General features: G+C 41.1%; 2 protein-coding genes across 7 annotated transcripts in view; one reads left to right on the forward strand and one right to left on the reverse strand.

Annotated features, from left to right (window-relative positions):
* The window catches only part of LOC124035905 (oxysterols receptor LXR-alpha-like), a 36,743-nt gene extending 21,503 nt beyond the window's left edge, over nt 1-15,240 (reverse strand). Inside the window, exons 1-2 of one of the 6 annotated variants that reach the window (XM_046349785.1) lie at nt 14,486-15,240; nt 1,840-2,048 (exon numbers count right to left, since the gene is read on the reverse strand). The gene's annotated coding sequence lies outside the window, so the exon portion shown is untranslated. Of the gene's footprint in view, nt 1-1,839; nt 2,049-14,475 lie in introns of all 6 variants that reach the window. The other 5 variants (XM_046349784.1, XM_046349787.1, XM_046349788.1 and 2 more) reach the window with 5 other exon arrangements.
* Nucleotides 15,241-21,280: 6,040 nt separating this feature from the next.
* LOC124035906 (ADP-ribosylation factor-like 14 effector protein) lies at nt 21,281-23,257 on the forward strand. Its single transcript, XM_046349791.1, has 5 exons — nt 21,281-21,470; nt 21,655-21,844; nt 21,944-22,087; nt 22,292-22,353; nt 22,511-23,257. Exons 1-5 carry the CDS (start codon nt 21,400-21,402, stop codon nt 22,737-22,739), a joined length of 696 nt encoding a protein of 231 aa, XP_046205747.1. The 5' UTR covers nt 21,281-21,399; the 3' UTR covers nt 22,740-23,257.
* The last annotated feature ends 326 nt before the right edge of the window (nt 23,258-23,583 follow it).

A 23,583-nucleotide genomic window follows, 5' to 3' on the forward strand; every position in this document is an offset into this window, starting at 1 on the left:
TTATAATGTTTATCATAAAAAGAATGTAGCCAGCTACATTTCCTAATTTTCACTTGAAGTTAATCTTGCATATTACCAGAGAAAAGTAGGTTACACTGAGAAAAGTAGTTACACATTAGTCAGAGTATGGTCTGCTGATAAAATGCCCGCGTGTGAATTCTCATCCAATTGGAGAAGTGCAACTGACGTACAAAATGTGTGCTGACAATCTACAGCATTTTAGATCTGCGTTTACAAAATGCTTCAAGATGTGTGGCAAAAACAAAAAGTCTAAAAAAAATGCAAAATTCTGCATTAACACACCCCTGTTGAGTACACTATAATGTAGTGTAGTATACTTTACTTGAATATACTCTGTGCTGTAGTCCGGTCCGAAGCAACCAAATTTGGTCTTGTTTGGTGGTGGAGCTCATTAAAATAATAGCCAGTGTAGAATAATACCCAAATATTTCAACCCTTGTCTACCTATTTAGGATACATCACCATGAAGAGAATGACATTCATTCCATAATTATGCAGGGACCCATGATGAAACGCCGTTAACACAATTCTGTTACCAGGTGTAAATCCACTACTGTAGTTTAATAACCAAATGAGATGTTTTCAAAACACAACATGACATAGTTGACACCCCATTCTTTCTGCAGACATCTTTGAATCTTAATTTGAAGCCGATATTTAAGAGTTCTGGGAAAAAGTGGTCACTTTGGGGGGGGGGGGGGTGAAATTCTGCTACCAAACTTTGCATCTCCACAGTTCTTCGAGTAAATGTGTTTTTGACAAATGTTCTCGGTAAAATCTTAAAAGTAGTCTGTGCATAGAGTTTGAAATCAAATGGTTATTGATTGGTATACATTTCAAGTGTCTCTGCGCAATTTTATTACAGTGGAATTGTCCATAGCTAGGAGACATTGTGGTTTAGTGGGTTGAAATCTTCATAAAAGTCGGGGGAAAAATATGACCATTTTAGCACTTTAGTTAACCTTTTTTCATATAAAAAAAAGCTGATTTATTGAAATGTCCATGTGGTCTATATTAAAAAAGTGGCACTTTGTAATAATAATAATAATAATAACTTGTAACAGGCTTTAAAATATCCATGGGATATGGGATTCGAATAGTACTCTATTTGTGGAACGATTGATACCCATTGATTCTTTCAAGAACATTAACTTAAAATCCCTCATGAGCTTAGTCCAACTGTCCCCATCAGAACCCAAAATAAGCCTGCTTTACTCCAATGTTTGTAAACATAAGTTTAAATAAACTGTATAGTCTCAAAACTAATGATGGGGGAGAGAGGATCGATAGTTACTTATAAGGATATTGTTTGAGATATCGTACAATTTTGACAATGGCACAATTTTATTTTTGCACTAGTTGGCTGTACCTGCAACAAAACGCCAGTATTTGTCCTACATCAAACGTGAACAATTAAGAAAAATGCAGGGCGGCAGATGGCCTAGATTAAGAGCGTTGTGCAAGTAACCGAAAATTCACTGGTTTGAATCCACGAGCCGATTAGGCCCCCAAAAAATAATCGGTCAATATGCCTTTGAGTAAGGCACTTAACTCTAATTGCTTCTGTAAATCTCTGAATAAGAGCATCTGCTAAATTCCTATGATGTAAAATGCCATCTGCCCCATCTTCATTGACTCAATTCAACCATTTTGGCAAATGTAGGCATAATAAAAATGTACAAAATTGAACAGACTTACTTAGCATAGTCCTGTAACTCGTTTGAGCAACACAAGTGTATTGCATGTCAGTAACTTGTCAGCGTGTTTAAGAGATTGACCAGAGAGTCAGTTAAACTGGGCATCTGGTGTTCCACATACCTTTGAACTAATGTCTTGTTATGATCTGTCCATCTTGCCCATGTGAGACTGAAACCTCACTCAATGTGGCTGCTTCCCCGGCATTGACAGGCGAACAGCTTTAAGGACAGGCCTGTTTGTGTTCCACTCAAAAAAATAAATCCCTCTGTCCTCGGTCTCGTGGAAGTTTTATGACTCAAGCATATCTTGACATTCTGCTAGCCAATATCCTGTGGGAGACAGAGAAACAGAGAGATGGAGGAAAGGCAGAGTGAAAACAGGAACACAGACGAGGTAACTATTGGTCGTTTGCATGGTTCTGAAATCCCAATAGGGCCTTGTGCTGCTCAAATATTTTCATCTTGGAGTGTGTCTAACCAGCCACTTCTCACAAATACAATACAAAAAAGCAGCCTTTTCAAAGTCTAAAGTAGGCTAGTGAATTAACATTTTTTTATTTTACCTTTATTTAACTAGGCAAGTCAGTTAAGAACAAATTCTTATTTTCAATGACGGCCTAGGAACTGTGGGTTAACTGCCTGTTCAGGGGCAGAACGACAGATTTGTACCATGTCAGCTTGGGGATTTGAACTTGCAACCTTCCGGTTACTAGGCCAATGCTCTAACCACTAGGCTACCCTGCCGCCCCAAATCACAAGTTATGGTGTAATAGTACACCATCTGTACTGAACCGTTCGGTATGGGGACCTCAGGTCTGTCCGCACTGAACCCAAATTAATACATTTAAAAAATGTACAAAATAAAAATACACTGGGCCTATAAGCTATTGTAGGACTATGCCTCAAGTAAATCCAAGCAGTAAAATATTTCAGGCTACTCAGTGAAAAAAATCTAATTTTAATTGGCGCATTTGAAACTGTGCTTTTGTGAGGCACAGCCAGAAACTAGTTTAAATCTTCAGTTTGGGAACATTATCTTCCCAGACTACAACAGCGATGGACAGATAGTGGATAAAACGTTAACAGTACATTGCCACGCTCAATGAGAATAACCTATGCATGTTGACACATTTCAGGGCTCCACAGTGCAACCATTTGACTTACATTTCATTAAAAAATTTAATGTGCACCAGCTAAATTGCAGTGGTCTGAAGGAATAGGTCCATTCTATGAATTATGTTTCTATAATTGAAATGACACCCACCTTGTATTCAAGAGCATGTCTAAACCAATGGCAGGCACAACACAAAAACCTCAGATGATGTAAAGTAGGGTCGAAGCGAGAGACCTGGGTTCAATCCCGGGCTGTGTCGCAGCCGGGAGATCCGCGAGGCGGCGCACAATTGTCCCAGCGACGTCCCGGTTAGGCCCACTGGGATGTCCTTGTCCCATCGCGCTCTAGTGACTCCTTGTTGCGGGCAGACCGCCATTGTGAGTCAGCATCACTAAAGTGTCATGCCGCCATCTCGGTAAGGTGGTTCTCTAAGTTTTTCCCAATTTGAACTTTAGTCATTTCGGTAATGAGAAGGTCAAGTGTCAAAGGTTATTTTTTAGAAAAATATCCTCATTCTGAAAACATAGGTGAATAAATTTGTGCTCAACTAAGGACTACTCCAATGGCTGATGCATCATTGGTGAATAAAAATGTATTGAAAAACTGAGTTTGTACAGCAACTTCAAAAAGTGTTATGTTAATTGACAAATGTGTCCACAGGTGTTTATGAAATAAATATTATAATTCATTGTAAACAATTTATGGACCAACTACAACAGTGTTTTATTCAAATAAGTTAGGTTTTTCTAAAGTAAATTTTTATTTAAAAAATGACCTTAAGATTTAATACAGACAAATTTTGGTAATGAGACTTTGGGGTGACATTCTTTTCATTATAATAAAGACAGTGCCATAAACTAGGCATCTTAGTCTTCAGAATTATAGTTCACCGTTGCAGATGCATCATGGTTTTCTAACTCAATTTGCTAAGCCATCGTTAAAGCTGTTTCATGAGAATCACACAGTTGTTCAAAATTCATTGATTCTTGAAGAAGCACCGCTGCGCTAGACTCCGCATGAGCTTAGTACAACCGTCTTACCAAGATAACTAGGGCTAGGAATTGCCAGGGACCTCACGATATGATAATGACACTTTGGTGCCGATGCAATATGTATTTCAATTCTCATAATTCTAGATACTGCGATTTAATTGCAATTTGATGTTCCAAACATATTGCTCACTATATGTCTGCTGCTGAGAAACAAGACAGAGCAATAGAAAATGTATTTTGATCAGTCATGGAAGCAAAAGCGCTGAAAATGTGTTGGCTTACTATTTAAAAAGGAAGATGGTTAACAAGCTATAGGATGAAAACTACCAGTGTTAATGTGAAGGTACAGCCAACTAACATTAGCTAACGCTACTTAGCACCAGTGGTAGAAAAACCACCCAAATGTCATACTTGTGTAAAAGAAAGATGCCTTAATAGAAAAATCACTCAAAATCAGTAAAAGACAACCAGTAAAATGCTACTTGAGTAAAAGTATTTTGTTTTAAATATACTTAAGCATCAAAAGTAAATGTAATTGCTAAAATATACTTAAGCATCAAAACTAGAAATCATTTCAAATTCCTTATATTAAGCAAACCAGACAGCACAATCCAACACTAGGATATTACATAGAAATCAAGCATTTGTGATTAGTGAGTCCTCCAGATCAGAGGCCGTATGGATGACCAGGGATGTTCTCATGATAAGTGTGTGAATTAGGCCATTTTCCTGTCCTGCTAAGCATTCAAAATGTAACAAGTACTTTTGGGTGTCAGGGAAAAATCAATGGCGTAAAAAGTACATTATTTTCTTTAGGAATGCAGTGAAGTAAAAGTTGTTAAATATAAATAGTAAAGTAACAAAAACTACTGAAGTAGTACTTTAAAGTATTTTTAATTAAGTACATTACACCCCTGCTTTTTACAAATCGATTCTTGGGAGTCAAATTATCAATATAATATTGTGATATGCAACTATTGATTTTACCTGCATCACTATTGACCACACCAAATAAAATTGGCTATACTTAGTCCATTGTTTGTAAACAAGCTTCAAAATCAGTTTAAAACTATATTTTTGATATCGTGGACTGTCAGTTGTATCCATAGTACCATCTATGAATGTAAGAGATTAGACCTACAATTCTCCAGAACCATTTCTTAGTTATGGCAAAACAAGTGCCTGGGCTGCCGTTGGTGAAAAACTAAAGGATTGTTCTTTTCAAGACTTTTTGCCTACTTAAATGTACTGTGTCCTAGGCTAACAATTTCCACTTTAGAGGACAGGAAAGCTGCAGCTGGTTTAAAAGCTTGAGTTGACTGGGTGAATGAGGATCTTTGGGCTGTGGGCCACTGACCTAAAGTAACCTCCCTCCCTTGCTCAATACAAGTCCAATGTTCTGTAGAGCTTATCAGGAACCTATGTCCAGCAAATGGGTGCTACTGTACTCAAAGACTGGTGGAATTTAAATCATAGGAGACATTCCCAATAAATTATTAAAAATATATATTTTAAGGGGATATCTGCATTTGCTACATCTATTTTTTATTTTTTTATTCATGATATACACCCATTGATTCCTGAAGAGGCCTAATTCAAAAACCTTACTTAAAAATATCCTTTGGTCATAAATAGATGACATTAATTTATTTCCATGGCTAGGGGGAGCAGACATTCTGAGGTATGAATATGCCCTTTAACCCACTTTTCAAAGCCTGTTCTGAGAACTATTGGGAACGGACCCCCTCATTTGTAAACATAGGATTGTTACTCAACAATGGTGAAGAAGCCATACAAAGCTTTCAGAAAACTCATGTTGCTTATGCCCAAGTTTCAGTACCTCCTTTGCTGGCGAGCATGCATGGGAGTGTGTGTGTACGTACAATCTCACAGTGAAAGGCAGCAGGAGACAATCCCATCACAGTAGAACATCTATTGCCAGTAAGCATATTGGGTGTAACTTATTTTTTCTCCTGAGTGTCACAACATCAGCGGATGTAACTACTGGTTAAGCGAAAAGTCATCCATACTCAGCACCAACAACAGCGTGTGAAAGGTAACCTTAGCAGATTTTGGCCATCCATAATCACACTTCAAGGAATTCTGGGTACAGAACTAGTATGAGTTCTAGTCATTATATTTATATGAGTTTGGCCTCTAATGACCCACTGAGGAAAGAAGTCCCCCCCCCCCCACACACACACACACACAGACTTGGACACAATTACTACCGTTGCTAGCTAGTAACGGGCTAATGCAACACTTCATTAGCCATTACAGCAGGGGTGTCAAAGTCAAATGGACGGAGGGCCAAATAAAAAATTTAGCTACAAGCCGAGGGCCGGACTGTTCGAATGTTCATTGAAAATTTTTTAAATGACGCATATAGTCTAGTGAACCTAATTGAACCTACTGAAAACCTAACAAATATATTCCAATATGATCAGATAAATAAAGCAATATTTTCTTATGGCTCTGTCAGTAATCTTTAATTTTCAACAGACACAAAAGACAAATTTCCTTTATATAAAAATCCCCATAACATGAACATTAAATGAAAGAAACCGGTATTCAAGGCACCATCAGTAGCCTATATTTTCTATTTTAGCAAAAGTGGGCTAAATTTATTTCAAAGAAAAAAACAATAGCAATTTTCTATCATCCACTCAACTGAAATATTTTTAAAATATAATTGGATTGAAATACAATAAAATAAAGTGCAAAAATCTATTAATCAAAAACAACACTTTGTTTAAGGAGAAGTAACATGCAGTGAAAACAAATATTAAACTTTAACTTTTAAACTTGAACTGAGTAAAAACTCTAAATATGTGATTGCACAGTAATGTTCACTTGTTTGAGGTTGAGGGTGATACTTGGTGGTGTCCCATCTTTTCCACAAGTTCATCAATGTTCGGGGTAAGGCTCTGAGCTGAGGAAATCCTCAGAATTGAGTGGAGGTGTTCAGCAGTAAGTCGACTTCTGTGTGATGTTTTGTTCAAGTTCATCAAAGAAAACTGTTGTTCACACAGGTATGTGCTGCCAAACATAGACAACGTTTGAGCAGCCTGGATGCGCAGCTGGGGCATTGTGTCGGGGAGGAAACGGGCGAACTCCGCAGCACCCACTGCCGCATATTTTGCCCTCAGTGCATCATTGCATTGGAGGTCAATCAACTCCATTTGGAGGTTTGGTGGTGAGCTTTCCACGTCAACAGCAAATGGGTTACCGAGCAGTTCCAACCTGCTTTTTTGTGCTTCAAAGTCAGCAAATCGGCGTCGAAAGTCAGCGGCAAGCATACCTATTTTATCAGCCAACTGTGCGCTCGGGAACGCACTGGTAGAGAGCTTCTCTTTCATGGTCTGGCAGCTGGGAAAGTGGCTCAAATTTTCTTTCCGCATCTGCGTCTCCCACAGAGTCAGTTTGGTTTTAAATGCCTTCACTGTACTGTACATATCAGAGATGACACGATCCCGACCCTGCAGCTGCAAGTTCATTGCATTCAGATGACTCGTAATGTCACACAGAAAAGCCATTTCACACAGAAACATTTCGTCTCGGAGTTGTGTTGTGTCTTTCCCTTTGCTGTCCAAGAACAGACAAATCTCCTCACGAAGCTCGAAACATCTTTGAAGCACCTTTCCCTGGCTTAGCCATCGCACCTCTGTGTGATAAGGCAAATCACCATGCTCCGTTTCTAACTCCGTCAGAAATGCCTTGAACTGGCGGTGATTCAAACCTTTGGCTCTGATAAAGTTAACTGTGCGCGTGATGATGCTCATTACATGCTCCATTTTCAAGGCTTTACCACACAACGCTTCCTGGTGTATGATACAATGATAAGCTGTCAGCTCACCTGTCGCGTTTTCCTCTTGCATCTTTTCCCGTATCTTTGCCACCAGTCCGCTCCTGTGTCCACACATCGCAGGTGCTCCGTCGGTTGTCAAACCCACGAGTTTTTCCCAAGGCAGCTCCATCTCATTTACACATCTTGACACCTCTTCATACAAATCATGCCCCGTAGTTGTGCCATGCATAGGACGTAAAGCCAAAAACTCCTCTGTCACGCTTAGGCTGGAGTCCACTCCGCGGATGAAAATTGACAACTGGGCAATGTCAGAAATGTCGGTGCTCTCATCCACAGCCAAGGAATATGCAATGAAATCTTTTCCCTTTTTCACAAGCTGCTCTTTTAGATTGATGGACAACTGGTCTACGCTCTCGGCAATGGTGTTTCTGCTCAGACTCACATTTAAAAAGAGTTGCCTTTTTTCTGGGCAAACTTCGTCACAAACTTTAATCATGCAGTTTTTGATGAAATCCCCTCCGTAAATGGCCGGGCTGATTTAGCGATCTCTTCTGCCAAAATAAAACTGGCCTTGACAGCAGCCTGGCCTTGTGATTTGGCTTTTTTGAACAGAGCCTGTCGAGATTTGAGGCCTCGTTTTAATTCCTCTGCCTTTTGTAGCCTTTGTTCCATGTCCATATTCTTGTTTTTGTCCGCGTGTTTCGTTTCATAATGTCGTCTCAGATTATACTCTTTCAGTACCGCCACACTTTCTCCACACAGAAGACACAGGTTTTCCAGCTACCTCCGTGAACAAATACTCCGACTCCCACCTTGTTTGAAACCCCCGGTTCTCAGTGTCCACCTTCCGTTTTGCCATTTTTGATGGGTATCTGAAAGTTAATTTTACTGTGATGCTGACAACTGCTGTGCCAATAAATATTGAAATGAAGCAGCCTACTGCTCGGTGCGTCACCGTTGCATTGTGGGAAATGTAGTATTGGTGCGTGTAAAAGATCTGCGGGCTGCCGGCTTGCTGCGGTCTGCGGGCCGGTTCTAATAACAAATCAAGATCATCCCAGGGGCCGTAAAAAACCTTCTCGCGGGCCGGATGTGGCCCGCGGGCCTTGACTCTGACATATGTGCATTACAGGATAGGTACAGTTTGGCGAAGCACCGAAAATTTGAGACCAACCATAACAATACTATCTTCATTTTCAAGTTGGTCAAACCTTTTTCCACATTTTGTTACAGCCTTATTCTAAAATGGATTTTTTTAAATATAAAATAGCAATCTACACACAATACCCCATAAAGACAAAGCAAAAACAGGTTTGACATTTTACAAATGAAATACATTGTTTACATAAGGTATTACATAGTATTCAGACCCATTTCCATGAGACTAAATTGAGCTCAGGTGTATCCAATTACCATTGATCATCCTTGAGATGTTTCTACAACTTGATTAGAGTCCAATTCAATTGATTGGACATTATTTGGAAAGGCACAGAACTATATGGTCCCACAGTGCATGTCAGAGCAAAAACCAAGCAATGACATTGAAGGAATTGTCCGTTGAGCTCTGAGATAGGGTCGAGGCACCGATTTCGGGATGGGTACCAAAACATTTCTGTAGCATTGAAGGTCCACAATAACACAGTGGCCTCCATCATTCTTAAATGGAAGAAGTTTGAAACCCCCAAGACTCTTCCTAGAGCTGGCCGACCAGTCAAACTGAGCAATCGAGGGAGAAGGGCCTTGGTCAGGGAGATGGCCGAGAACCCGATGGTCACTGACAGAGATCCAGAGTTCCTCTGTGGTGATTAGAAAACCTTCCAGAAGGACAACCATCTCTGCAGCACTCCACTAATCAGGCGTTTATGGTAGGGTGGCCAGACGGAAGTCACTCCTCAGTAAAAAGCAGGTGACAGCCCACTTGGAGTTTGCCAAAAGGTACCTAAGACCATGAGAAACAGGAATCTCTAGTCTGATAAAATCTAAATTTAAAATTTTGGCCTGAATGCCAAGCGATACGTCTGGAGGAAACCTTACACCATCATGCTGTGGGGATGTTTTTCAGCAACAGGGACTGGGAGACTAGTCAGGATTCTTTATGAAAACCTGCTCCAGAGTGCTCAGGACCTCAGACTGGAGCGAAGCTTCACCTTCCAACAGGACAACGACCCTAAGCACACAGCCAAGACAATGCAGGAGTGTGTGGCCCAGCCAGAGCCCGGACTTTAACCCGATCAAACATCTCTGGAGAGACCTGAAAATAGATGTGCAGCGACACTTCCCATCCAACCTGACAGTGCTTGTGAGGATCTGCAGAGAAGAACTGGAGAAAAACCTTAAATACAAGTGTGCCAAGCAAGTAGCGTCATACCCAAGATGACTCCAGGCTGTAATCGCTGCCAAATGTGCTTCAACAAAGTACTGAGTAAAGGGTCTAAATACTTACATAAATTTAACTTGTTTTTGCTTTGTCATTATGGGACATTGTGTCTAGATTGAGGGGGGAAAACAAATACATTTTAGAAAAAGGCTGTTAACAAAATGTGGAAACAGTTCAGGGGTTCTGAATTCTTTCCCAATGCACTGTATCTTCTAAAAAGTCATTGTCCAGTTGCAGGTGGGTAGTTTGAATTTAGACAATGCTCCGTTATTAAAATAAATCCATGTTTTCCTTCATGAAGTAATCCAACATCGTGTACTCCGCCATCTTGTCTATTTAAAATATTTTCTCATTGATCGTTACAGGTGAGTGTCATAATGACATACTGCACTTTGCGGTGGACCCACTGGAGTGTATGGTTGATGAAACAGTGAAGCATGTGTTGATGTATTGTTCTAAGTACCAGTATGTGGAAGAGAGGGATAGATAGATGTTTAGGGTTATTGAGGTTGGACAGGGATGGATGATTGACTACGCACGCCATCCAGTACAGTAGGTGGACCTCTAACATTTGTTTGCAGGCCGCCATTATCTTATAGAAGGGGTGGACATACCCGTCTCAATCAATTACTATTATAACTAGAGGTCGACCGATTAAATCGGAATGCACTCTCGTGCGTTTTGCCAGCAGCTCTTCGTTGTGTGTCAAGCATTGCGCTGTTTATGACTTCAAGCCTATCAACTCCCGAGATGAGGCTGGTGTAACCGAAGTGAAATGGCTGGCTAGTTAACGCTCGGAAATAGCGTTTCAAAATGTCACTCGCTCTGAGCCTGTGCTTGTTTCCTTTGCTCTGCATGGGTAACAATGCTTCGAGGGTGGCTGTTGTCGTTGTGTTTCGAGCCCAGGGAGGAGCGAGGAGAGGGACGGAAGCTATACTGTTACACTGGCAATACTAAAGTACCTATAAGAACATCCAATAGTCAAAGGTTAATGAAATACAAATTGTAGAGGGAAATAGTCCTATAATAACTACAACCTAAAACTTCTTACCTGGGAATATTGAAGACTCATGTTAAAAGGAACCACCAGCTGTCATATGTTCTCATGTTCTGAGCAAGGAACTTAAACGTTAGCTTTCTTAAATGGCACATATTGCACTTTTTCCCTTCTCCAACACTTTGTTTTTGCATTATTTAAACCAAATTGAACATATTTCATTAATTATTTGAGGCTAAATTGATTTTATTGATGTATTATATTAAGTTAAAATAAGTGTTCATTCAGTATTGTTGTAATTGTCATTATTACACATTTCAAAAAATTATTTTGGTATCGGTGTTGAAAAATCATAATCAGTCAACCTCTAATTATAACCTACCCAAACCAGAAACCATGGATAGATGGCAGCATTCGCGCTAAACTGAAAGTGCAAACCACCGCATTTAATCATGGTTGAATACAAACATTTTAATTATTCCCTCCGTAAGGCAATCAAACAGACAAAACGTCAGTACAGAGACAGTTCAATAATGGAAAAATTGTTGTAATCAATTTATCACTAGCCACTTTATATAATGTTTACATACCCTACATTACTCAACTCATATGTATATACTGTATGCTATACCATCTACTGCATCTTGCCTATGCTGTTCGGCCATCACTCATTTATATATTTTTATGTATATATTCGTATTCATTCCTTTACACTTTTGTGTATAAGGTAGTTGTAAAATTGTTAGGTTATATTACTGCATGGTCGGAACTAGAAGCACAAGCATTTTTCTACACTTGCATTAACATCTGCTAACTATGTGTATGTGACAAATAGATTTTATTTAAAAGTGGAGTCACAATTCAACGGCTCAGACATATGTGGCAGGGTCTACAGACAATCACAGATTACAAAGGGAAAACCAGCCAAGTCGGACACCGACGTCCTGCTCCCAGACAAGCTAAACACCTTCTTTGCCAACTTTGAGGACAACACAGTGCTATCAACGCGGCCCACAAAAACGATCCCCCTAACAGGATGGGTGCATCAAGAAGTTAAAAGATCATAACCACCTTACACCCTAGACCCACTTCAATTTGCTTACCACCCCAATAGATCCACAGATGATGCCCTATCCCACCTGGAAAAGAGGAATACCCATGTAATAATGCTGTTCATTGACTATAGCTCAGCCTTCAACACAATAGTACTCTCCAAGCTCAGGGACCTGTATCTGAACGCCGCTCTGTGCAACTTGGGCCGCCCCCAGGTGGTGAAGGTAGGAAACAACATCTCCACTTCACTGATCCTCAACAAAGGGGCACCATAAGGTTACGTACTCAGCCCCCTCCTGTACACCCTGTTCACCTATGACTGCATAACCACACACACCAACTCAAGCATCAAGTCTGCAGGTGACAACCATAGTAGGCCTGATTACCAACAATGACGAGACAGCCTACAGGGAGGTGGTGAGGGCACTGGCGGAGTTATGCCAGGAAAATAACCTCTCCCTCAACAAAATGAAGGAGCTAATCGTTAACTTGAGGAAAAAGCACCGGGAGCATGCCCATATCCACATAGACGGGACCGCATTGGAGAAGGTGGAAAGCTTCAAGTTCCTCGGTGTACACATCACTGACGATTTGAAATGGGCCACCCCCACAGACAGTGTGGTGAAGAAGGCACAACAGTGTCTCTTCAACCGCAGTAGGCTGAAAACATTTTTTAGCTTGGCCCCTAAAACATTTACAGATGCACAATTGAGAACATCCTGTCGGGCTGTATCACCACCTGGTACGGCAACTGCATCGCCCGCCACCCTCTCCAGAGGGTGGTGCGGTCTACCCAACGCATCACAGGGGGACACACTATCTGCCCTCAGGACACCTATAGAACCTGATATCACAGGCACGCCAAAAAGATCAACCTCCCAAGTAAAAGCCTGTTCACCCTGTTATCATCCAGAAGGTGAGGTCAATACAGGAGCAACAAAGCTGGGACAGAGAGTCTGAAAAACCACTTCTATCTCAAGGCCATCAGGAATGTTAAGTAGCCATCACTAGTCACCTTCCACCCAGTTACTCAAACCTGTACCTTAGAGGCTGCTGCCCTATATACATAGATATGGAATCACTGGTCACCTTAATGTCTACATATTTCTTTACACATTTCATATGTATATACTGTATTCTATTTTAGTCAATGCCACATTGCTCATCCTAATATTTATATATTTCTTAATTCCATTTTAGATGTGTGTATTGTTAGATAATACTGCACTGTTGGAGCTTGGAACACAAGCATTTTACTACACCATCTGCTAAATATGTGTATGTTACCAATAAAAGTTTGATTTGATGAGAGAAGATTTGAATTGGACAAGATGGTAGCATACACATTGTTGGATTGGATTACTTCATGGAGCCCAAAAATGTTTATCAGAGCATTTTCGAAATACAAACGAACCACATGGAATTCGACATTTTAAAATATACATGTTTGACCAAATCGAGAACTAAGAGTGTTGCCAAGTTAAGGTTGATTGCAAATAATCTGTGCTAAGCCAAACAGTACCTATCCTGTAACCGCTAATGGAACATCACAACATTGTTAGCCCGTTGCAATCTGCTAGCTATGTATCACAATCACATTGAACAACCATGATCAAAAACACAACTAATCTCATTTGTAAAAATTCTGAGTCTGACAAATTGAGCACAGGCATCATTAGTCACCATCAAGTTGTCAAATGCAGCACCGGGCAGCAGGGTGGCCCAGCTGTGAAGAGCGTTGGGCCAGTAACCTAAAGATTGCTTGTTCGAATCCCCTAGCCGACTAGGTGAACAATCTGTGACAACACTGTCACTGTCCAGCTATTGAAGTTGTGTTGCAATCTTATGGCAAGATCCCAACTTATTATTTCGCAATCATGTCATCGTGACCATTGAGGGTAGTTACATAGCTAAATGCTAGCAAACTATATGGTTTTCTGACGACATCAGTGAGGTTGACGTTAGTTAGCTAACTAACTAGGTAGCGTTTGCTAGGTAACTACTAGTAGCTAGCTAACTTGTTAGCAAGTTGTTTATTAACGCAGAAAGCTAGCCACAACTCATTTAAACTCCATAAACACTTCACATTTGAACTGTTAGGCATTGCCTTAACCACGTTATTCTGTGGCTCGTGCGCAGTTTCTCTATAACTAGCTATTTAGAAGAGCTAACTAACTAATGTGAGCTCTATCCGTAAACGAAAACATGCCTGCTTATAGCACGCTACCGTTAGCTATGGCTCAAGGGCTAACTCTGGCTGGCTGTGAATTCTAGCTACCAAGTTCGTCAGCTAGCTATTCCAGTAGACAGAAGTAGAAAAGACAACTGTATAAGGTCCAAACTGACATTTCAAGAAAACAAACTATCCTACGCAACACAAAAAGGTCAGATTTGGTGGCTTGCCTGAGTTTGTTACCGATAGTCACCCCGTTTCGTAGCGACAAGCCAGACAGATCCCACGAAGTCCTGCTGCACGGTCGGTGTAGTCAATCATGTGACTTGAGCAGGAAATAGGTAGAGCTAGGCCTAAATACATTTCAGGCGAAGCCACAAAGATTTGTCAGTTTTGACACACATAGCCTAGATACAGCTAAAATGAATACATTATTGCGAATGCCACATATTTAACTGCACCACCCCCCGGCCTTGACCAAAACTGATCTGATCGATTGCACATGACGTCACGACAACAATTTGTAAACTCGGTCCATTTTGAAGAGGGGTCGCAATGTATGCTGCGTTCAAAACACCTGTGAACTCGGACAAATACGGTAAAATCATGACCTCAGTGTTCTTCGTGTCGGAGATCTAGAATAGGCCCGAGTTCTGGAGTTGGAATTCGGGTGACCGTTCAAATCGAGCTCGTTCAAGGAGAGTTCGTTTTTTTTTCGGAGTTCCAAGCTCCCAGTTGTTCTGAGCGCGGCAATATTTCTGGAAGATGTGGGCACTTTCGCAAACGATATAATTCACGCATTATTAACCGTTATCAGGGAGTCATGCTGAGATCAATGTATCTTTTACATACGAGCCCTTGATTACAGAAAATAGACATGCAAGCGAAATAAAACACGGTCATAAAGAATGTATTTCCATGTTTCCCTTGTTGCTTTGTAATATAAATTGGAACAGATGGGCATGGAGAATAAACGATATCACGATATCGTGGAGAATAAACGATATCACGTAATCATGGAGAATAAACGCTATCATTTCCGGTAGGTTGTGCACACTAAAGGAAACAAAGATTATCTATTAGATTGATAAAATAGTCGAGTGACCCGCTCTAAAGTGAGGAAATGGAATGGAGTCCCTGGAGAAGGCGGTCAGGAGTAGTGCAGTTTTAGCATGAGGAGACGTATACTTAGAAAACGGAGGAGGAATGAAGGGAAATTGAGATGGGGAGAAGGTCTAACAGAAAGAGAGGGGGAGATTGAGTCGGATAAGAATATTGGGGGAAAGGGAGATGGTTTGTTAAAGAAGAAGGGAGAAAGAGAGGGGGAGATTGAGTTGGATAAGAATATTGGGGAAAAGGGAGATGGTTTGTTAAAGAAGAAGGGAGAAAGAGGGGGAGATTGAGTTGGATAAGAATATTGGGGAAAGGGGAGATGGTTTGTTAAAGAAGAAGGGAGAAAGAGAGGGGGAGATTGAGTCGGATAAGAATATTGGGGAAAGGGGAGATGGTTTGTTAAAGAAGAAGGGAGAAAGGGGGGGGATTGAGTGGGATAAGAATATTGGGGAAAAGGGAGGTGGTTTGTTAAAGAAGAAGGGGACAAAATGTAAGCAGAGGGAGCTGAAGACAGGAGGAGAAATGGAAGTGAATGAGGGTGAAGTATCGGAGGTGGTAAATGCGGTAAAGTTATTGGAGATTGAGGTGTGCACGGATGATCAGGATAAAGAAGAGTCTGTGACAGTAGGAGTGAAGTTTATGGAAAAAGTGATTCGCCTTTTGGCTGATCCATTTGTGGTTTCACGGTGGATGAAAAAAGAGTTTGGTCATGTGGAATCGGTGAGGGTAACTAGAAGAGGTCTAGTGATAATTGTTTGTGGTTCTGTTGGGCAGAGGAAGAATGCGCTCGAAGTAAAACGAATGGGGGAAATAAAAGTGAATAGTTTCATTCTCAAGAAAAGGGCACCAATGAAAGCAGTGATAACTGGGGTAGCAGTAGATATCAAAGTTGACCAGCTGAGGGCAAAGATTCCCAGGGGTATGTGATGCTCGTCGTTTAATGCGACGCAGACAGGGTGGTGAGAGTGGGGAAACAGAAGAGTCATTGTCTGTTCTTTTGAGTTTTGAAGTTGAGTCTTTGCCTGACAGTGAATAAAGGATATATAAAGGTATCCTGTACAAGCTTATGTGCCGAACACATTAAGATGTTACAGGTGTCAAGCTTATGGGCATGTGGCCGCAGTGTGTAGGAGGGGGGGTCCAAGGTGTTCCTATGTGGCAGCAGTGTGTAGGAGGGAGGGTCCAAGGTGTTCCTATGTGGCAGCAGTGTGTAGGAGGGAGGGTCCAAGGTGTTCCTATGTGGCAGCAGTGTGTAGGAGGGAGGGTCCAAGGTGTTCCTATGTGGCCGCAGTGTGTAGGAGGGAGGGTCCAAGGTGTTCCTATGTGGCAGCAGTGTGTAGGAGGGAGGGTCCAAGGTGTTCCTATGTGGCCGCAGTGTGTAGGAGGGAGGGTCCAAGGTGTTCCTATGTGGCCGCAGTGTGTAGGAGGGAGGGTCCAAGGTGTTCCTATGTGGCAGCAGTGTGTAGGAGGGAGGGTCCAAGGTCTGAGAAATGTGCAGAAGGGCTATTGTAATAGGAATTTTAGTGTTTGTGCTTTTCTTTATAACACGTTTCTGTGTTCTATTTATATGCTGTTATAATAACCAATTTCTGTGTTCATGCAAGTGGCTGACTACATATCACCCCTATCAGTGGCTGCAATTTGGCAGTACACCCAGACCGTGTTTTGAAAACGAATGACTTTGTTTGAGAACAAACTAAAGATATCTCGGTTTCAAGGTCTCAGCTAAGAGAGGAGAAGCCTCATGAGGTATTGGTCTGTCACATGTTATGAAACAGTATTTGTCGGTTACATGAATTAAACAAAACGGTAATGATTCATTAGTTATAATAATAAATAATAATATATGCCATTTAGCGGACACTTTTATCCAAAGCGACTTACAGTCATGTGTGCATACATTCTACGTATGGGTGGTCCCGGGAATCGAACCCACCACCCTGGCGTTACAAGCGCCATGCTCTACCAACTGAGCTACAGAAGGACCACATGATTTATGCTAAATCATGCAAATATAACTTGTCTGTGTATAGCCAAAATATAACACAACTGCTGGGTCAGCCCAGGAAGAGCTCCTGATTGATGTGTACTATGGTGCATTGAGTTGGTTGGAACCTCTCCAGGGCGCTGACAATAAACAATGATTCATATAAGATTGACTTTGAGTGGCCCTATGTAACACAATATCCAAGACACTATATAACTGGGTTTTGGCCTTATTTAATCACTCTTTGCTTTTTATTTTATTTAACTAGACAAGTCAGTTAAGAACAAAGGTCTATGGGACTCCCAATCACAGCCGGTTGTGATATAGCCTGAAATCAAACCAGGATCTGTAGTTGCTCCTCTAGCACTGAGATGCAGTGCTTTAGACTGCCGCGCCACTCGGGAGCCCCACTGATTAATATAGAAATAATTGGTATTGGTGGGAGACTATATAGCTGTGTTTTGGCCTTATTTAATCGCTCTTTGTTTTAAAATAGGATTAAATATATCTGATGCCTATGGAATTGACAATGGTATTCCTCAAGGTGGTGCTCTTAGTCCTGTTCTGTTAAACAATTTGATTAATGATGTGTTTTCAAATGTAGGTAAGGGTATTGGAACTTGTCTATATGCTGAGGATGGAGCTATTTGGAAGAGGAGAAGGAATATCTCTCATGTGAACTTCTATTCAACAAGCGATATTGGATGTTGAAAGATGGTCGAATAACTGGAGTTTAAAATTGTGGGTGGAAAAATCTTGCTGTATGTTCTTCTCAAACAAGAAAGTTGCTGATAATATACTGTTGTTTCTGTATGGACAGCCTATGGGGAGAGTTTTGAAGTACAAATATTTGGGTATATGGTTCAATGAGCGATATAAACTCAAACTCAAAAAAAGAAACATCCCTTTTTCAGGACCCTGTCTTTCAAAGGTAATTCGTAAAAATCCAAATAGCTTCTCACATCTTCATTGTAAAGGGTTTAAACACAGTTTCCCGTGCTTTTTCAATGAACCATGAACAATTAATGAACATGCACCTGTGGAATGACACTAACAGCTTACAGACGGTAGGCAATTAAGGTCACAGTTATGAAAACTTAGGACACTAAAGAGGCCTTTCTACTGACTCTGAAAAACACCAAAAGAAAGATGCCCAGGGTCCCTGCTCATCTGCTTGAACATACCTTAGGCATGCTGCAAGGATGCATGAGGACTGCAGATCTGGCCAGGGCAATAAATTGCAATGTCCGCACTGTGAGACGACTAAGACAGCGCTACAGGGAGACAGAACGGACAGCTGATCGTCCTTGCAGTGGCAGACCACGTGTAACAACACCTGCACAGGATCGGTACATCTGAACTTCACACCTGCGGGACAGGTAGAGGATGGCAACAACAACAGCCCGAGTTACACCAGGAACGCACAATCCCTCCATCAGTGCTCAGACTGTCCGCAATAGGCTGAGAGAGGCTGGACTGAGGGCTTGTAGGCCTGTTGTAAGGCAGATCTTCACCAGACATCACCGGCAACAATGTCGGCTATGGGCACAAATCCACCGTTGCTATACCAGACAGGACTGGCAAAAAGTGCTTTTGTCGCGGTTTTATCTCACCGGGGCTGATGGTCGGATTTGCGCTTATCGTCGAAGGAATGAGCGTTACACAGAGGCCTGTACTCTGGAGCGGGATAGATTTTGAGGTGGAGGGTCCGTCATGGTCTGGGGCGGTGTGTCACAGCATCATCAATGCCTTGGTGGAAGAGTGGGATAACATCTCACAGTAAGAACTGGCAAATCTGGTGCAGTCCATGAGGAGGAGATGCACTGCAGTACTTAATGCAGCTGGTGGCCACACCAGATACTGACTGTTACTTTTGATTTTGACCAACCTTTGTTTAGGGACACATTATTTAATTTCTGTTAGTCACATGTCTGTGGAATTTGTTCAGTTTATGTCTCAGTTGTTGAATCTTGTTATGTTCATACAAATATATACACATGTTAAGTTTGCTGAAAATAATTACAGTTGACAGTGAGAGGACTTTTTTTTGCTGAGTTTACATCGAAAGAGCATAATTGTTCAAACAAAGTGTTAGAAGGTGGTGGATCTTATGCGTTCGATCTCTGGTTATGAATGTTGTTGTTTTTTTATACATTTTTAAAAAATGTTTAATTTCACCTTTATTTAACCAGGTAGGCAAGTTGAGAAGAAGTTCTAATTTACAATTGCGACCTGGCCAAGATAAAGCAAAGCAGTTCGACACATACAACAGCACAGAGTTACACATGGAGTAAAACAAACATACAGTCAATAATACAATAGAAAAATATGTCTGTATACAATGTGAGCAAATGAGGTGAGATAAGGGAAGTAAAGGCAAAAAAGGCCATGGTGGCTAAGTAAATACAATATAGCAAGTAAAACACTGTAATGGTAGATTTGCAGTGGAAGAATGTGAAAAGTAGAAATAGAAATAATGGGGTGCAAAGGAGAAAAATACATAAATATGGTTACTCCAAGATCCTGTTGTTGATCTAACCTTGGTAGAGAAAAGGAAAGATTAGTCAGAAGACAATCATATAGTGACACTGGTTGACAATTACATTGGTCAAAGTTTTTATGCATTTTTAGCGCTTTTTACAGATGGATCCATTGACCCAAATAGTGAGTCGCACAGGAGCTATCGTTTACTTTCCTGAATTTGATGTGCAGATATGTAGAAGATTAACAGAGAACTGCCAGTATACTCAGTTGAATTGTTGGCGATAGTAGTTGCCCTCCAGTGGGTGGAGGACATACAACCTGTCAGAATTATAGTGGGCTCAGGTTCCCTTTGTGTATTGAATAGTTTATCATCTGGAAAATCTAATAGGAGTGACCAACTATTGGAGGTATTAAGGTTATAATGCAGAATTGAGGGGCTGGGTGTAGATGTGAGATTCTGCTGGGTCCCAGCCCATTCGGGTGTGGAATGGAATTAAATTGTAGACCAGTTAGCCAAAAGAGCTTTAAAACAAGATATAATTGATATTAATGTTCCACTCGTTAGAGGTGAGGTGAAATGTAAGATCAGAGCCATTTTGATAGATGTGTGGCAGAGGAGATGGGACTCTGAGCCAAAGGGCCGTCATTTACAGTATATGTCCTCCAAAGGAAGGTCGGTGGACCAAGATTCATAGGTCAGACTAGGAGGGGGTGTTTTCTTCATTGCACCTAGGACATTGTACATTGAACTCGTCATTGCAGCTGGTTGGCAAGCATGTGAATGGTTTGTGTGTGTATGGAGTGTATGGTCGATGAAATGGTGGAGCATGTGTTGTAATATTGTTGTATGTTAAAATCAAATTTAATTTTATTGGTCACATACACATGGTTAGATGTTACTGCGAGTGTAGTGAAATGCTTGTGCGTCTAGTTCCGACAGTGCAGCAATAACTAACATGTAATCTAACAATTCCACAACTACCTAATACACACAAATCTAAGTAATGGAATATGAATATATGCATATAAATATATCGATGAGCAATGGCAGAGCGGCATAGGCTAAATGCAATAGATGATATTATATACATAAGAGATGAGTAATGCAAGATATGTAAACATTATTAAAGTGGCATTATTAATGTGGCTCGTGATCCATTTATTTAAGTGGCCAATGATTTAAAGTCTGAATGTAGGCAGTTTGTCCGTAATGTGTATGCAGAGGAACAGAGATGGAAAGATTGAAGTGAAGAGTCATTGAGGATGGTGGGGTGTGGAAGGGATTTTGGTGATGTGGGAGGGTGTATTGGAAGTTAGTAGGGCTCATTTTTTATTTTCTCAGAAGTGCTGAGTTCGGTAAGAGGATTTAGAAATGTGGAGCTCATCTTGTAAACCGTGATTTACGACACACTCCAGCACAGTAGGTGGCGGCATGCACCTTTAACTTTTGTTTGCAGACCGCAATTTTATCATAGAAGAAGAAGAAGAACCAACACATTGCGTTGGACTCGAAGCGGTGCTTCCGATATTTGATATTGCTAATAAATAAATTGACATCAGACCGCACAAGCACGAGGTTCATCATGCCTGTCACCTGTGCAGTAAACGGCTGCACCAACAAGTTTATCAAAGGGTCAGAAATACGATTTTACAGGTAAGGAGTAAAGAACTTCAAGCTAACGTTGGCTAGTTTGCTAACGTTCGCTAAGTCGTTCTTCAAATGTTGTTGTCAGCTAGCCGCTATTGAGTTGGCAAGCTAGCTACATTTGGTGTGTTTATGCGTACGCAAGAGAATGCATGCTTGTGTTAAGTAGTGTTTCTTGTCCTATTCTTCTCAGGTTCCCCATCAGTAAGCCTCAGCTTGCCAACCAATGGGTACAAAGTTTGGGGATGAAAAACTTCATCCCTACACCTAACACTTGCCTCTGCTCAGAACATTTTAACCCAGATTGTTTCCGAGACTACAATGGCAAACAGTTTCTTAGGGAAGATGCCGTGCCCACCATTTTCGGTGCTGATTCATCGAAGGTAATGTATGGTTTCATAGTTGCTCAACCCAGTTTAGCCTATTGTCTTTGTTTTGTATTCAGCTAGACTACAAGAACTATGTTTAAAAAAATATTGCAGCCTGAATTACGAAAAAGGGGTATGATGACCAAGGACACAAGTGCGGCTAACCGCTTCGGTGCACCGTCAGACCGGGAGAGGGCTAAGACGCTGGAGAAGAGCAAGGTCAAGGAGAAACGACATAGTACCCGGGATACTGGCAAGGTGTGTCAATTATTATTATTTTTTTAATCACCTCACAGATGGGTGTCACCCCTATAAATTAATGTTAGTGTAAATCCTGTTGCAGAATACAGCAATTTTTGGTGATTTTTTTTCACAGTTAAGTGCTGTTTTTCAGATACTTTAGTTTTCACCCCTTGTTTCATCTATCAACATTCACTCAGTTATTATTTTTTTTTTTTGCAGGGAAGAGGTGATGGCAAAAAACGAGGTGGAGGACGAGGAGGAATCTCCTCCAACACTGACCGGTGAGAGTGGAAACATGTTTCCAGAATCCATCACTGCATGGCTTCCTCGAAGGCTTGCACCGTATGCTTGTTTTCATTATTGCATTTCAAATGGTTGCCTTTTTTACTGGAGAGACTAGTCAGGTCAGACGTTCCCATTGTTTTTGTGTATTTGCAGACCGACTATTGGTGCGAAGAGCAAAGTGTATGACAACAAAGGCCGCCTGCTCTCCTGTGGCAAGGACATGTGTGACTGCCTGGATGCGGACTGCATGGGCTGCTTCTACCCCTGCCCCGAGTGTAGCTCCCGCAGGTGTGGCGTAGAGTGCCGCTGTGACCGCAAGTGGCTCTACGAGCAGGTTGAGGTGGAGGGGGGAGAGATCATCCGCAACAAGTACGCTGGCTAGTCTCCCCTACCCTTAGGCTTTGAACTATGACTGTTCTGTTATTTTTCTCATTTTTGGTTCCTGTAGAAAGAGAAGGGACCGAATAAGAAATGGTCTGAAGTTGCCAAAAGATACTTAATCAAATCAAGATATCACAAGATGTATCAAGAGTAAATGAATAAGAAATAATACTCCCACAATGGTTTCAACCAAGTGTTCAAGTGTTATAAGCATTTCATATGTAGTTTAGTTCCTGTGCCCGAGAGGATCGATTCAAGAAAGTGTGTGCGCATACTTTGCCGGTACCTCGCTACGAGAACTCATGCAAGGAAAAAGAGGTATATGGCGGCGATTTGTTTCCACCTTTTTCGAAAGTATGCATGCCTGAAGAATTTTCCATGTTTCATTTTCTGCCTTTCCTCATTATGGTTTTTGCAATTCTCCACTTGTTTTGATTGGTGATTACATATGTTCTTTGTGCCCACAGCTGTCAATTACATTGGTCTTAATTCATATTAAAACAAATGATTCCAAAAGTTTGTAATAATTATCGGTGATGACTGGTGGCCTCTTCAGTATCATGTGTGTGGTTTTGCAACAGTTTCCTAGAAATGTCCACAAGGTGTTAAGAGGTCAAAACAAGTGCTGCTGCTTTACCACAGATAATCTCCATTACAGGGTGTTCTGTGCAATTTCAGAATTATTTTCTGTGACCTATTAGGTATATTTTTGGGTAGTTATAAATTACCCATAGTCACAGTTGTGAAGTACAACTTAAGTAGTTTCTTTGGTTATCTGTACTTTTTATATTTTTGACTACTTTTACTTCACTACATTCCAAAAGAGAATAATGGACTTTTTACTC

Source organism: Oncorhynchus gorbuscha, linkage group LG05, assembly GCF_021184085.1.
Source record: "Oncorhynchus gorbuscha isolate QuinsamMale2020 ecotype Even-year linkage group LG05, OgorEven_v1.0, whole genome shotgun sequence".
Taxonomy (NCBI): domain Eukaryota; kingdom Metazoa; phylum Chordata; class Actinopteri; order Salmoniformes; family Salmonidae; genus Oncorhynchus; species Oncorhynchus gorbuscha.